The sequence below is a fragment of the Balaenoptera acutorostrata genome, chromosome 6 (assembly GCF_949987535.1).
Source record: "Balaenoptera acutorostrata chromosome 6, mBalAcu1.1, whole genome shotgun sequence".
NCBI classification, from domain to species: Eukaryota; Metazoa; Chordata; class Mammalia; order Artiodactyla; family Balaenopteridae; genus Balaenoptera; species Balaenoptera acutorostrata.
In genome coordinates, this window is record NC_080069.1 from 88,096,270 (window position 1) to 88,110,659 (window position 14,390).

General features: G+C 49.2%; 2 protein-coding genes across 5 annotated transcripts in view; both read left to right on the forward strand.

Annotated features, from left to right (window-relative positions):
• The window catches only part of UNC13B (unc-13 homolog B), a 238,082-nt gene extending 224,167 nt beyond the window's left edge, over nt 1–13,915 (forward strand). For 2 of the 4 annotated variants that reach the window (XM_007196950.2, XM_057548318.1), the window contains 17 exons: nt 102–229; nt 872–957; nt 5,218–5,344; nt 5,478–5,574; nt 5,805–5,948; nt 6,268–6,345; nt 6,816–6,893; nt 7,135–7,223; nt 7,463–7,615; nt 7,743–7,866; nt 7,977–8,033; nt 8,216–8,296; nt 9,222–9,369; nt 10,868–10,924; nt 11,738–11,830; nt 12,011–12,170; nt 12,335–13,915. In XM_007196950.2, coding sequence (XP_007197012.1) covers nt 102–229; nt 872–957; nt 5,218–5,344; nt 5,478–5,574; nt 5,805–5,948; nt 6,268–6,345; nt 6,816–6,893; nt 7,135–7,223; nt 7,463–7,615; nt 7,743–7,866; nt 7,977–8,033; nt 8,216–8,296; nt 9,222–9,369; nt 10,868–10,924; nt 11,738–11,830; nt 12,011–12,170; nt 12,335–12,620 — 1,986 coding nt within the window. In that variant the 3' untranslated portion in view covers nt 12,621–13,915. The remainder of the gene's footprint in view (nt 1–101; nt 230–871; nt 958–5,217; nt 5,345–5,477; nt 5,575–5,804; nt 5,949–6,267; nt 6,346–6,815; nt 6,894–7,134; nt 7,224–7,462; nt 7,616–7,742; nt 7,867–7,976; nt 8,034–8,215; nt 8,297–9,221; nt 9,370–10,867; nt 10,925–11,737; nt 11,831–12,010; nt 12,171–12,334) is intronic. The other 2 variants (XM_057548317.1, XM_007196952.2) reach the window with 2 other exon arrangements.
• A 252-nt stretch (nt 13,916–14,167) lies between these two features.
• LOC103020035 (phospholipid-transporting ATPase FetA-like) overlaps nt 14,168–14,390 on the forward strand; it is a 113,949-nt gene continuing 113,726 nt past the window's right edge. The window contains exon 1 of the mRNA XM_057549434.1: nt 14,168–14,247. The gene's annotated coding sequence lies outside the window, so the exon portion shown is untranslated. The remainder of the gene's footprint in view (nt 14,248–14,390) is intronic.

Sequence of the window (14,390 nt, forward strand, 5' to 3'; positions counted from 1 at the left end):
TGATTCTCAAGGAAGGGGCATGGAGTGGGGAAGAGAGAGAGGAAGACTCTCCATATTCTACTCTGACTCTCACTGTCTATCACTATCTCCTTGGGAACAAGAATCAGGAGCTACCTCCAGAGGAACAAGGGCCCAGCATTAGGAACCTGGATTTCTGGCCCAAACTCATCACGCTTGTTGTGTCAATCATAGAGGAAGATAAGAATTCCTACACGCTCGTTCTGAACCAGTAAGTATCACCTCACTTGGCCCTATCTGTTTGGTGGTTGGTTTGTCCATCTGTCTAACAGCCTCTTTCTTTCCTATCTCTATGTGTTTGCAGTGCCACCTCTTCCTCCTGTTCGTCCATCTGTCCCTCTGTCCCTTGTATCTGTCTGGGTAACTGTTTCTGGAGACATGTGTGGAAACATAATGGGGGGCCCTGCCCAGACTGAGCCAGCCTCCCTCGAGTGAGAGACCTCTGGGAATGGCTGCCATAGGAGTCCCAGGGGATCCAGAGAGCATGTGTGTATGTGTCTGTCTGCTATGAATAAAGTGGGCCTTCTTATACCCACCTCCTTGCCCTTTCTCCTCCCGCTTATTTAGCCTGGGCCTGTCTTCCAACCTCAACACTTCTCCTCTTGGCCACAATTCCCTGCCTTCTAGGCATCATCTCCCCTAGGGCCACCTTGCCTGAGGGGATCCTCTGCCCCCACTTGTCCTACCACTGGCCCCTGGGTCCCTTTTCTGCAGTTTGAGCCTAGTAGCCCTGTTTCCTAGGCTTCTCCTCTCTTCGATCTGACCTCCAAGAACTTGGCATGTTAGCCTTGGAATCAATCAAATCAAATGGCTCTTGCCATGTTCTCTGACTGTGGCTTCTTCCATCATCCAGGTTTCCTCAGGAGTTGAATGTGGGAAAAGTCAGCGCAGAAGTGATGTGGCAACTCTTTGCCCAAGACATGAAATATGCACTGGAGGGTAAGGGCGTGCCCAAGGCTGTGGGCTGCAGACCCCTAGTCCAAGCACCTTGTTTTCTGTCCCTTTCTTCTCCCAGACAACTACAAGTTCTGGGTGAATAATACAGTGAGAAACTAGAGCGATTTTAGGCATGGTGGGTGATAGGCCTCAGGAGGCGTTGGGTAGGCAAAGCTTCAGCCGAAGGAATGATGGAAATTGCTGTGTGGATGTAGGTTCCTCCTTCCTGCTTTAGAGCAAGTGCCTATTTAAAACTTTCCCAGCCCTTTCCTTTCCCAGAGATCAACCCTTCCCATGCTGGGCGTTCTCAAGTGGCCCGCTCCCTAGAGAATGGTCTTATGAAACTTATCTTTACAGTTTTACAGAATCTCAGAACCTTAAATACATAGATAGGTAAGGATTATTTTCTCACGCTGTAGACTGCCTGGCCTGACTTTCCTTGAAAGTTGTTCTGGATTGGTGTGACAAAGCCAGAAAGATACTTCTTCCCTCATTTCTCCTATAGAACAGGGTCACAGACCAATTATTACTCATCTTGTTCATCCAGCTTATTCTTTTATTCATTTCCCACTTTGGTCCACAAAGATATCACTCCCTACCTGTATCAGACCTTCCAATACCCATCTGTGCTCACTTATTTAGCTGCATTTCCTATCTGTTTATATATGTTAAAACATATATATGTTTATATATAAATAAACATATACATGTTTAAAACAAACACAAAAGGTTTGAACTGCTTCAAGAGAAAGAACTAATGTTGACCTGGTTTCAAATCTCAGTTTAACCACCTACTCAACAGTGTGTTCTTAGACTGAGCTACTTAACTTTTGTGAGCTCCCGTTTTCTCATCTGTAAAATGCGAGTGATGATAGCATCTATTTCATTGAGCTAATGAAGTAACTGAGATGTATGTGACATACTTAGCATACTGCCCAGCATTTATTAAAGGCTGATGAGCAGAGATGCAATTTTAACAAAGTAGTATTTTTTATAAGATTTTACCCCAATGGAAAATGGGGGCAGATGGAACAGGGAGAGACTGGAAGCAGAGTGCAGATAATGTAATCATTTAGGGCTGAGGGGATGGGGCTGGGATTAGAGCAGAGGAATTAGAGGAAGAATGCGATTTGCTAGACATTGGAAGGAAGTTGTGACAGGGTTTAGTGATTGTCAGAATGGTGGAGGGCAAGAGAAAGGGAGAGCTGTTTAATAAAAGGATAGTGTTGACTCCAACTGTGAAAATGCTGTCATTTACCCAGTATTTTTAAAGTCAACTTTATTGAGGTATAATATACATACAATAAAATAAAAACACTTTAAGAGTACTATTTGATGAGTTTTGACAAATAAGTACACCTGTGTAACTACTGTCCCAATTAAAATATAAACAAAAAGTTTCTTCATGCCCCTTTGCAGTAAATCCCCACCCCATTCACCAAGCGTACTGAGTATTTTCTTTGTGCCACGCACTGTGCTAGTTGAGATGAATGAGGCATAGCCCCAGCCCTTGAGAAGCTCCCAGATTAGTCAAGACAACAGAGCTATAAACTGGCAGTTACAATTTAAAGTTGTTAAGTGCTACCAAAGGAATAAGCATAGGGTGCTGAGAGGAGACCCATGTAACCTGGACCTGGGAAGAGCACCTGGGAAGGCTTTCTGGAGGAGGTGATGTACAAAGTGACACCTGAAGGATGATAAATCTTAGCTGGTGGGGAGGGAGGGCATTAGTGACAGGGAAGGGAGAGACAGGCATTTTTGGCAGAGGACACAGTATGTTCAGAGATCTGGGGTCTAGACAGAGCTGGCATGCTTGGGGAACTGGAAGCAGTAGTTCAGTGTGACTAGCACTTTAGAGTGTAGGGGAAGAGAGGAGTGAGAGGTGAAGATAGAGAAATAGGACAGAGCTAGATCATACAGGAGATTTTAAGCCATGTTTAGGATTTTGGACTCTATCCTGAGGCAGTTGAGAGGCATTGAACAACAATCCCATGTTAAGAAAGGGATTAACATAACTAGATTTTTAATATAGAAAGGCCACTCACTCTGGCTACAGTATGGAGAATAGGTTGGAGGAGGAAAGACCAGTTTGGAGACTATTGTGGTAATCCCGGTTAGCGATGGTGGTAATGAGACCTAGACAGGTAAAAGCGTAACTAGAAAGAAATGGATAAATCCCAGAGAAGTTTTGGAGATGAAATCAACAGCGATTGGTGAGTTAATTGGATGTGAATAAAGAGGAAGAAGGAAGACTTGAGGGTGATGCTCAGCACTGAACAAGAGGGTAAGATTAGTGTGTATACCCTGTTCAGCTTCAGCTGGAGATGTTAAAATGGCAAAAGGTGGTGACTGGAGTTAAACCCAGGCAAAGTGAGATGTTCCATCAAAGCCTTGTATAGACATTACCAGAACCGGGGAGATATCAGCAAGCTGGAAAGTTGAAATCATGAGGTTGAAAGAACTCTCCAAGGATAAAAGATGAATGGAGGGAGGATTGTGGCAGTCACGGGCAGGAGAAGGTTTAGCTACCCTTCTGCCCCTTTTGACAGATTAACCACGCCCTGATCACCACACCCCACCGTCAACAACCTCAAGCGACTACTGGAGCATGACTCCATGGGACTTGTTAGAATAGTTTAAAGTGTGCCCAGTGTTTCAGCAATCGTCCTGTTAGTTTTTGTACCACGGAAGTTAATTAGAAATCGGGGTTTTGGACCAGAGTACAGATGATGGAGAATTCTCTGTAAATACAGTAACTTGCAGGTCCCTAGAAGAAGGCAGTTAGGGAGCTCTGGAGTGATGGAGCAGCACTGCCTCACTTCTAGTGGGTTGTTGAACAGGAAGGAGGAAGGGCCCTCCTGGTGGAAGCTTGTTACGTTTCTAGGTTCTTGGCCTGGTTTAAGGACAGCAGGGCGGGAGAGAAGGGGCAAGCCCTGAGAGAGTCTCTCTGATGTCCCTGATTGTTTCACTTTCTTTATTGCTCATTGGTGTCTCTGCTCTGTCACAAGCATCCACTGCCATTCGTATCCGAAAAGTCCTCTTTCTGGGTGGTAAGAACTTCTGGTTGTTGTCCCTTTGCCTCTAGTCTTATTCCTGTTTCCTCTTCTCTTGCTCACTGCTTCTTAGAAGAGACTGCAAATGCAACTCCGGGTTGCGATGGTGCTGCCTACAATGCCAGGAGATGAAATTCCTGGGACAAGGGAGCCTTTTGAGGCTGAATCCCGGGCTCCCATTTCCTCCTTGAGTGTCTGCTGTACTCATTCACAAGGGCCAGCTGCCCCAGACTGGCTGTTCTGCCTTGACAAGGAGGAGCATCACCCATGGCAACTCTGAGTTGAGCAGTAGAGTTCCCAAGGACAATGACCTTCCCTTCTCTGTTGCTCAGTACTCTCCCCAGTTTGCTTGCTTTCACCATTGTTATATGTAAGCACACAGTTGGCTTTTATTGTCCAAATTAATGCTTCATCTCTAAAGGGGGTAGATGAAGAAAGCCTGTGGGTGTGGCCAGTGCTAGACTCTCTGGGCAAGCTGTGGGTGATCGTTATCCTAGATTTCCCAGAAGGCTCTGCAGATTCAGCTATATAACCTTTCAAGTCCGTAAACATCCCATTTTCTGTAGCAGGATAGCCCTTTCATCTGGCTGTGTTTCCAAACTGACTTATTTGCATACTTCTTTGAGAGTTCATTTTTCAGTGTCCCAGCTCTGCTCTGGGACCCTTCAGTTTACTTCAAGATTCTGTTACACCATGGCTGCTCAACTGCTCGTTCTGTCAGCTCGGGCCCATTTTGGTTTTCCCTGTGTCTGTGTGGTTGTCAGTGACCCATTTATGTCATATACGACTGCTCATCTCATTTAAGTCCATCTGAGGAAATGGCTCAGGTACTAGGATTAGAAAAGCCCTGGAAAACCATCATGCCTCTCCAGTCCTGGGCAGTTTCCCCACTAATCAGCCTTAGCACCTACATCCTTTTCTCCTCTTCTTCACCAGAGGCCAGTACCTCACTTGCACTTCCAAAAGCCAGCACAGGAAGGACTGTGGGCCTTATCTGGGTGTCTGGCTTAGTCTCTAAAGAAAGATTTGGGCCAGGCTTTTAGCAGAGTACCCACTGTTAGAGGGAGATGGCTGTGAGGAGGTGCTTGGGAGTCACCCTTGTTCTCAGACATTTGATAGAGCCACCTGACTAGATCTGCCGCCTTGGGAAAGCTCAGGAACCATGGCCTCTACTGCCAGGACCTGACCCAGCCTTCCTCCCCACCACTAGAGCATGAGAAAGACCGGCTGTGTAAGAGTGCTGACTACATGAACCTGCACTTCAAGGTGAAGTGGCTCCACAATGAATACATGCGGGATCTGCCTGCCCTCCAGGGGCAGGTGCCTGAGTACCCAGCGTGAGTCATCATGTGGGGGCTACCGAGGGAAGAGGGGCGCTTAGCGGTTGGACAAGGCCAGTATCCTTACAGTCAGGTACATGGTATATGCCAACCACTAGCTCCAACCCCCAATTTTCCTGCCTGGCTGCAGGTGGTTTGAGCAGTTTGTCCTACAGTGGCTGGATGAGAATGAGGATGTGTCCCTGGAATTTCTGCGTGGGGCCTTGGAGCGAGATAAGAAGGATGGGGTAAGTCGGGGGCTTGGGCTTCACAGGGGTCAGGCCAGGTCTCCCAGCAATTGGCTATCAGCAGAAGTTCCTGGGCTCTAGCCAGGATGGCTGTCCCTGCCTTGTGGAGTCCGTAAGGAGGACTGTCGAGGGCCACTGAGCCACCCCTGCTGGGCAGAGAGCCCTTTAGAACCTTACAGACTTGGGAAAAGGTAGCAGCTGAAGATGACCCTGTGTTTGGCCTTCCTTAGTTCCAGCAGACATCAGAGCACGCACTCTTTTCCTGCTCTGTGGTGGACGTCTTCACACAGCTCAATCAGAGCTTTGAGATCATCCGGAAGTTGGAATGCCCAGACCCCAACATCCTTGCCCACTACATGAGGAGATTTGCTAAGGTGACCATGACCTTCCCTACCCCTCCCCTCTTACCTCCATCACACTCACAGCCTAGCCACAGGCCTGAGCTCAACCCCTCTTTGTGATGGCCTTTGGGTTAAGCCTGGCGTTACCCCATTCTCCTTTACTTGAGTCTGGGGCAGACAGGTGGGTTTGTTTCAGTGCTGTTCTGGGGTTGAGAGGGTGATTTGTCCCTTACTTTGACATTCCCCTTTACACACCTGTTGCTACTGTTCTGGGATGAGAAGTGCAACCTCAGGTAAGACCCTTGTGGGTAGAGCTAAGGTTTCCTTCTTTCCTTTTCTCCTCTTTTCTCAGACCATCGGGAAGGTGCTGATGGAATATGCAGACATCTTATCAAAGAACTTCCCAGCTTATTGCACAAAGGAGAAAATGGTGAGGGTTAGGCTTTTTGCTTTTGAAGCTATCCTCAGAGCTGAGGGTGGGGTGATTCTCCTGACTTGTGATTCCCAGCAGGGCTGGGCTTGAGATTATGCCACAAAATAGTAAGACCCTGATGAGGAGTTCCTTTGTGCCTCCATTTGGTAGTTTATTCTCTACTGAGCTAGGCCTTTGCTTAGTCTTTCTTTCTTTCTTTTTAATACATTCAGAGAGTTATAAAGGGTAATCCCATGAACACCTGGGGCCCACCACCCGGCTTAAAAGCAGAAACATTTGCTTCTAGTCTTCATTCAAGGAGAGCTGTCTGCATTGGTTCCAGATCTCAGTGCTTAGGGAGAGACACATGTAATATGTGTTGTAAATTCCCTGTGGCTTTTGGAGTAATGTGAGAGAGGGAGGGACTCTAGACTGATGAGTTCCGTGCTGAATAGAGCCAAACTCAACACCTCCCTCTGTCCCCAAAGCCTTGCATCCTGATGAACAACATGCAACAGCTGAGGGTCCAGCTGGAGAAAATGTTTGAGGCCATGGGAGGCAAGGAGGTAAGTGTTAAGGTTTGGGGTTGCTGCACTTTTCCTTTGTTCCTGAGCTCCCTGGCCACAGAACTCCACCCTCTCCTGACTGGGTATAGACCAGGAGTTTAGCTTGGGGTCTGGAGTGGTTTGAGCTGAGAGGTTTGAGTAGGCATTGGGGTAGAGGCCCTAGGAGGGAGGAGTGGGGGCACAGGAAGGGAGGAAAGCATAAGAGAACCAGCTTAGCCAAGCCTGCCTCCTGTGGATACAGTTGGACCCTGAAGCTGCAGACAGTCTGAAGGAGCTGCAGGTGAAACTGAATACGGTTCTGGATGAGCTCAGCATGGTGTTTGGAAACAGGTCGGTGGCCCCAGAACACACGGCCCTCAGAGCCAGGTGTGGTGCCTGGCCAATCCCAGATCCCCTGCCCCACACTCATCCATCCAGCCGCACATATGTGGATCTTCCCCCTCTTCCTGCCGGCTGTCCCTGTTGGAGCCGCACCCTGAGTATGCTGGAGTGGAACCAAATAGCTGGTGCTGCTTTAGGGACAGCGTGCATCTGGGGCAGGGAGGGCTGCACTGTGGGCACATGTGTAGTTTCCAGGTGCGGATTGATGAGTGTGTTCGACAAATGGCCGACATCCTGGGCCAGGTGCGGGGCCCAGGGAATGCATCCCCCAGCGCCCGGGCCTCAGTGACTCAAGATGCAGATAGTGTGCTCCGGCCCCTCATGGACTTCCTGGATGGCAAGTGAGTACAGCGCTGAGGACTGTCCTGTAGGGACGAACAGGGCAGAAGCAGTCAGACAGAGGAGCCTCTCAGGGAGGGGGAGCTCTCAAGCACTCACCCCATCCTTACCTGTTGCCTGGTCCTGCAGCCTCACACTTTTTGCCACTGTGTGTGAGAAGACGGTCCTGAAGCGAGTACTGAAGGAGCTCTGGCGGGTGGTAATGAATACAATGGAGAGGATGATTGTTCTGCCCCCACTTACTGACCAGACGGTAAGGACACCTCCCTTCCACTTCATCCTGCTGTGTATCCCTAAACCTGCTCCACGCTTCCTGATTGAGTTTGGAGTTCTCTGCTTTTGACTGATTCACTCTCTGCCCAGGGCACCCAGTTGATCTTCACTGCTGCCAAGGAGCTGAGCCACCTTTCCAAACTCAAGGTACTCTGGATGTGTGGGGTCCTTCTGAGGCTGGGGGTTGCCTGGAAGCAAGGAAATTTGAGCTTTGAAGACTGAAGCAGAGGGGAAGGAGAGGAACATGTAGCTGTGGCTGACAGGTGGGGGAAAGACTTTGATGACAGCCATAAGCTGTCCTGATGCTGTTGCTTTCTCTGGGGTTCCAGGACCACATGGCGCGAGAGGAAACCCGGAGCCTCACTCCAAAGCAGTGTGCTGTCCTCGACCTCGCCCTGGACACCATCAAGGTGGAGACCTCCCCTCCTCCAGACAATCTTACTACCACACCCTCTTGGTCCTGGCATTCCATTCTGCCAGATTAGGTGTCCCTCGGGCTCTTGCCACCCCACATCCAGAAGAGAGTGATTTTTGTGTCCATATCTTTCTCTGCTATTCCATATTCCTGCTGAGGACCAACCAAAAAGGTACCTCCTGTGTGGTCTCAGGTGAATCGCCACGGACCTAGAACATTATTCTTGGGTTCTGCGGACAGTTTAGTTCACTTTGTACCTCATTGTCATTCATGAATATTTTCCACTGGGAATTAATCTTCCAGATCCTAATACCCGACATCTGGCTGACCTCTTCACTTATGTTTAAAATCATTTGGGTTTTCGAAGGATTGTTTTTCCTATTACACATTCATTTATTCAACCAGGCAACATGTGTTCCGGGCACTATACACTATGAAGGATGCAGAGAGAATCAGATATGGTTCCTAGCATCAAGATACTTATAACCTGGTAAAGTGATAAATAAGGCGGGTACATGTGGGCTGTGATTTAGGGCACTTCGGAGAGGTATGTCATAGGTATAAAGTGCTCTAAGGATTCCCAGGGGTAAAGCAACACTTCTGACTACTCTCTTCCTGAAATGCTTCTGTCGCATATCTTTGTCCAGATAGATTCATCCTTCAAGCATCACGTCCAGAAACGTGGCCATCCCTTACCACTCCTGCCAGATATTCAAATAATACTCTTAACCTGAGAGACTATGACTCTGGCTCTGTGTGGTATTCCTGATATTGTTGTTTATTGAATGCCTCATCATCCTCTTCCAGCATCTTTGCTGAGCCTCTGCTCAGATGTCATTTCTCTGAGTTACATTGTTGGAGAGCTGCCTCTCTGTAAGGGGATGAGGCAGTAGCAGTTAGCAGTTATTCTTGTCTTTCAGCAATACTTTCATGCAGGAGGCAATGGGCTGAAGAAAACCTTCCTGGAGAAGAGCCCAGATCTGCAGTCCCTACGCTATGCCCTGTCTCTGTACACACAGACCACAGACACACTCATCAAGACCTTTGTTCGCTCACAGATTGCCCAGGGTAAGGCCTAAGGGCTTTGGGTCCCCACCTCCCCTCCCTGATACATCTCTGTCCCTAGGGAGTCGGTATCTTGTAGCCCTCAGGGAGGATCCAAGTACTTCTTCAGAAAGCCCTTCAAACTCAGACACCAGGATTTCTTGATGGATCCCAGTACTTACCCCCACCCCACACTCATACCAGATAGGGGAATCACAGAGACCTGGGAAATGTGCCTGAGCTTTCTTTTCCCAGACATCATCTGGCCAGTGCATGTGTGTTGAGCTCAAGGCGTATACCCTGTTTGGTAGGAAAAATCTGTGAGGAAGCCTTGAGAATGAGTGGCTGAGACACTCATGAAGACTCAGCTTTGGGAGCCTAAGTTGGAAGCTGTCCAGGGGAGAGAAAGCAAAAGACTTTCCAGATTCTCCAGTGTGGGTGAGGAGAAGACTAAGAGAGGCAAACCACGGGAGCAGTTGAAGGGAGGGTGTGGATCGTGGGGCTCTGCAGAGCTGAGACTCCGGCCTCATGGGTGATGCTAGTGCACAGGGAACCCAGGCAGCTGATTTTCTCCCAGTGACTTCCAGTTCTCAGAACCCCTCCCTGCCTCCAGGCAGGCCCATTCATAACAAAACACATCTGCCTAGACATGGCTCAGACTGAAATTCTGACTCTCACCCTGGGAAGGTCCTCCTGGAAAGGACCTTCAAGGCGCAGTTGTTGTTGCTCCTTCCAGGGAAACCTGGGCATGCTGCCTGGAGGAGTGAACCTGGTGGAGGGGGGAGTGGGAAGGCTTAGGCCTTACTGAGCTGTGGATCTGGTGCACAGAGCTGACCCAGAGGGGAAGAGGGATCTAAGCAGTTAGAATAGAGTTGATGGAAGGTGAAAAATACAAGGGACCTGCAGTACTGCTCCGTTTTCCACGTATGTTCTTATTTCAAGTCCAGAGTGAGAAGAAGACAGAGCAAAAGAAGTTATGAGCCTTGCTCAAGGAGACGGGGATCTTTCACAGAGCTGAGTACATGTAAAGGCCTGTAACATCAGGGAGGATAGGAGTTAATCCAGAAGTCCTTTTGGAAACATTGAGCTTTAAGCTAGATATAAAGATGAGGGGAGGCTGGAATGGGCACACATGAAGTAACAGCAGGCAGGGGTGGCGACTGCAGGGAGGATGCAACTGTGAGTGTACGTTTTCTACCCACTGCTTTATCATTTAAGGGCCTAGGAAATTAGAGCCTACAACTTTCTCTTTTGTGCCCTGTGGCTCTCAGAAACCTTCTCTCTCTATGTTCTACTGCTTCTGTCCATGATTTGGTTGATCTTCAAACTGTTAAGTATAATTTGGAGCATTTGAGCATTGACCCCAGTTCTTTGACCTCTCTCTCCACACTACCCCATCTCTGTGCTCCCTCAGAATATGTGTAGAGCTGCTCTGAATGGCTGTTAACTCCGTAGACCTCTAACTGATTCTTCTTTCTCTGTCCTACTGCTGCTACCTCTTGACTTGCCTGTCCTCACTCAGTGCATGATGGGAAAGGTATTAGGTTTACTGCTAATGAGGACATTCAGCCGGAAAAGGGTACGTTATATACCGTGCAGATGTGAATCTAATATGGGCTAACACTGTCCCCTGTGAACTAGAATGAGCTGCTTATGTTGGGGCTGGGGGAACCAGGTGTCAAAGTTCAGAGGCTCTATCCCAAGTTCCAGAGATGGGCAGTGTATTCATACAGTCTGAGACAGGGTTAACAATGGTTGTCCTCAGAATTCCCCCACCCCTCCATCTTAGGACAAAGAAGTTTTATCTGGGGTGCAGGGTACTGGTGTTTTCCCAAAATAGAGTGAGGCCTCTGCTGAGGGGAGGCTGAAAATCGGCCAGAGGGACTGGGGAGCTGTTTGCAGAGAGGTCCAGGTTTGAGCAGGAAAAAGTCATTCTGTACAGGACAGCCTCCCAAGAAGGGGCCTCCGCAGGCGGGAAGGTGCTGCTTTTGGCTAGATGGGACCCGCATTGTTCTGCTGAGACACCATGGGGTGGACATAATTCTCAGACGAAAATACAGGGTGGCAGCACTGTCCTTTCCCAGCATCTTTCAATGAAAAATTCTGCAGGCTAGGAGAGGTTTGGGGAACCTGAGAGATTCCAGGTGCAGTTTTGGAAGAGGTTTCACCTAAGATGTTGTCACCCTGATTTGTATTTTAATACAGTCTCATTCTTTATCCCCATTCTTTTCCTTCTCCCATTACTTACTTCCCCATAGCTTCTGTGGGTGATTACTTCTTGCTTTAGGATGTAGGATAGTAGCCTCCCAACTCCACGGTTTTACCTGGAATAATTAGGCCTAAAGTCTTAAAGTTCTCCAATGGGGGAATCATCTGTCCGTCTGTCCCTCAGGGTCCGGTGTGGATGATCCTGTGGGAGAAGTCTCTATTCAGGTGGACTTGTTTACACATCCTGGAACTGGGGAGCACAAGGTCACAGTGAAAGGTGAGTGGCATGGACTTACGGACCTCAGACCTTTTCTTGCCCAGTGGCCTCATCAGTCAAAGGCAGGGACTGCTTATCCCAGCCTTTCAGCTTAGCCCTCCTCCAAGGGGAATGCCACCCGGGGCTCAAGAACTGGGAATGCTTGATGGGATCCCTCACAGGTTTCCCATGTTTGTGCAGTGGTGGCTGCCAATGACCTCAAGTGGCAGACAGCCGGTATGTTCCGGCCCTTTGTGGAAGTAACCATGGTTGGCCCTCACCAAAGTGATAAGAAGAGGAAGTTCACAACCAAGTCAAAAAGCAACAACTGGGCCCCCAAGTACAATGAGACATTTCACTTGTAAGTTATGGGATGGGGGCCTGAAGGACTCTGGGATGGGGGTGATCTGGGGGGTAAGAATTGAGAGGGGAGAGAATGGATGGGCTGGATGGCAGCTGGGGTGAATTCATTTGAGGACGCCCTCAGCTCTGGTCTCCCACCTTCCATCTACCCTGTGCTCACAGCCTCCTGGGAAATGAAGAGGGGCCAGAAGCCTATGAGTTGCAAATCTGTGTGAAGGATTACTGCTTTGCCCGGGAGGATCATGTTCTGGGGCTGGCTGTCATGCCTCTGAGGGACGTGGCAGCCAAGGGCAGCTGTGCCTGTTGGTGCCCCTTGGGCCGGAAGATCCACATGGATGAGACCGGCATGACCATTCTCCAGATTCTGTCTCAGAGGAGCAATGACGAAGTGGCCCGAGAGTTTGTGAAGCTCAAATCGGAGTCTCGTTCCGTGGAGGAGGGGAGCTGAGCACCTAGGCTCCTGTGCCAACCAGATGGTACCAGTTCCACAAGTCAGGGCTAATGGGAGTTACTGTGTATCTTAGGGTCCTCGTAGTCAAGAGGCTGACTCATTCCGTTAAGGACGTTTAAGGAAAAGTTTGGGGTGGTTCGAGTATGGCTTTGCACAGAAAGGGTCATGAGTCCCTGACCAGCAGGTCTGTGATGCTGGGAGCTAGGCTGTGGGGGTTACCAGGCAGGGAGATTTTCCACAGAGGGGCAGACGTTTCTGAGAGTGTCAGCCATTCTTGGCAGAGGTTCTTCCACTCCCACACCCCTTCTCTACCCCTCTCCATACCACACCTTATCCAGTTAGATCCGAACATACCAATCATTAGAAGAACAAGTTTAGAAGGTCTGGAGCTTGTGCCTAATTAGGTAAGTAATCATTTGAGTCTACAGGTATTGCTGAGCCCTGTGGTCTGGATTGGAGTATGGCCAGGGCAGGAGCACACAGAATGGAATTCAGCCTGTCCCTTGAGCAGAATCTACTGGTGTAGAGTAGCTCAAGTGAGTACGAGGCATTGAAAGTGAACCAGAAACCTTTCAGAAATGAGCTCTGCTAATCCCTTGCCCAGATTATCTGTCATGAGTAGAACCAGGTTCCCATGGTGCTTCAGAGCCCTGAGCAGAATTTCTTTGGAACCCAAGCACCAGGGGCCACCTGCCCAGGAGTCCCCCTACCTCACTCCTTTAGGAAGAGGAGTGATTCTTCAGGACATGAGAGGCTCTTCCTTAGCGTATGCACCTGAGAGCTAGTTGAAGGATCCAGGAGAGAGGACTATTTTCTTCGTGAATAAGCCCTGAACAAAGCCAAAAGTTGTGGAAATCAATCTAGAAAGAGTCCTCTTCACCTATGGCCACTGCCTTCTGGCGGTCCTCCCCCTTGCAGAAAGAATCCAGCCTTTGTCCTCACTCCCTTTCATCTAGGTCAGCTGCAGTTCCCCTCATAGACGTTCAACCCTACAGGAGGAACTTTGACTGTGATCCCTCTGTACCGGCTGGATGAAGGGGGGCCTCAACACTCCCTGGGAGGTCAGAGACAAACTTTTTCCAGAGGGTCATGCGGACTTCCCAGGCCCCTTGCTCAGAGAAGGGCCTTCGATAACCTCAGTAGCAGCCTCTTGGACTTCCTGAGGACTCTGCATTGTCCATTGGCCATTACATGAAATAAGAAACTAGGAATCTTTGCTGTTTTAAATTATTGTATGTGCCATTGTTACAAGAGATTATTGGCTAGTCTGTAATAAATTATCTTATAGCAGCCTTGGGGGTCTGATAATTCTGTTAAAGTGTGGAAAGCTGTAGAAATGACTTCCTTATATAATGATAGGTTTTAGACAAGTGGTCCTTTCCTGCTCTCCACCCACCACCGCCCACCCCCAAGTGGTGGAGCCTCAAACCGCTGGGTGAGTGGGGACAGATTTCTGAGAAAGGGGACGTGGTTGGAGGCGGGCTTGGGGAGGAGGGGCGTGGCCGGAGGAGGGGCGTGGCCGGAGGCGGGGCTCTACTCTGGCCGGATCGTGTGGCTCCGGGGCACCTGCGCACAAAGGTGCGTTAAGATGGCGGTCGTTGGAGTCGGCGTCTGCGGAGCGATGGTGAGCAAGAGGCGCCCGAAGGTGGCGCCCGAGGAGAGGGTATCGCCTTTTCCCTCCCAACACTGAAGAGAGACTGTACCCCCATACTATCTCGCATTCCTAGCACTCTGTGTACTTCCCAACAGCTGTCCGTCTTCATACTT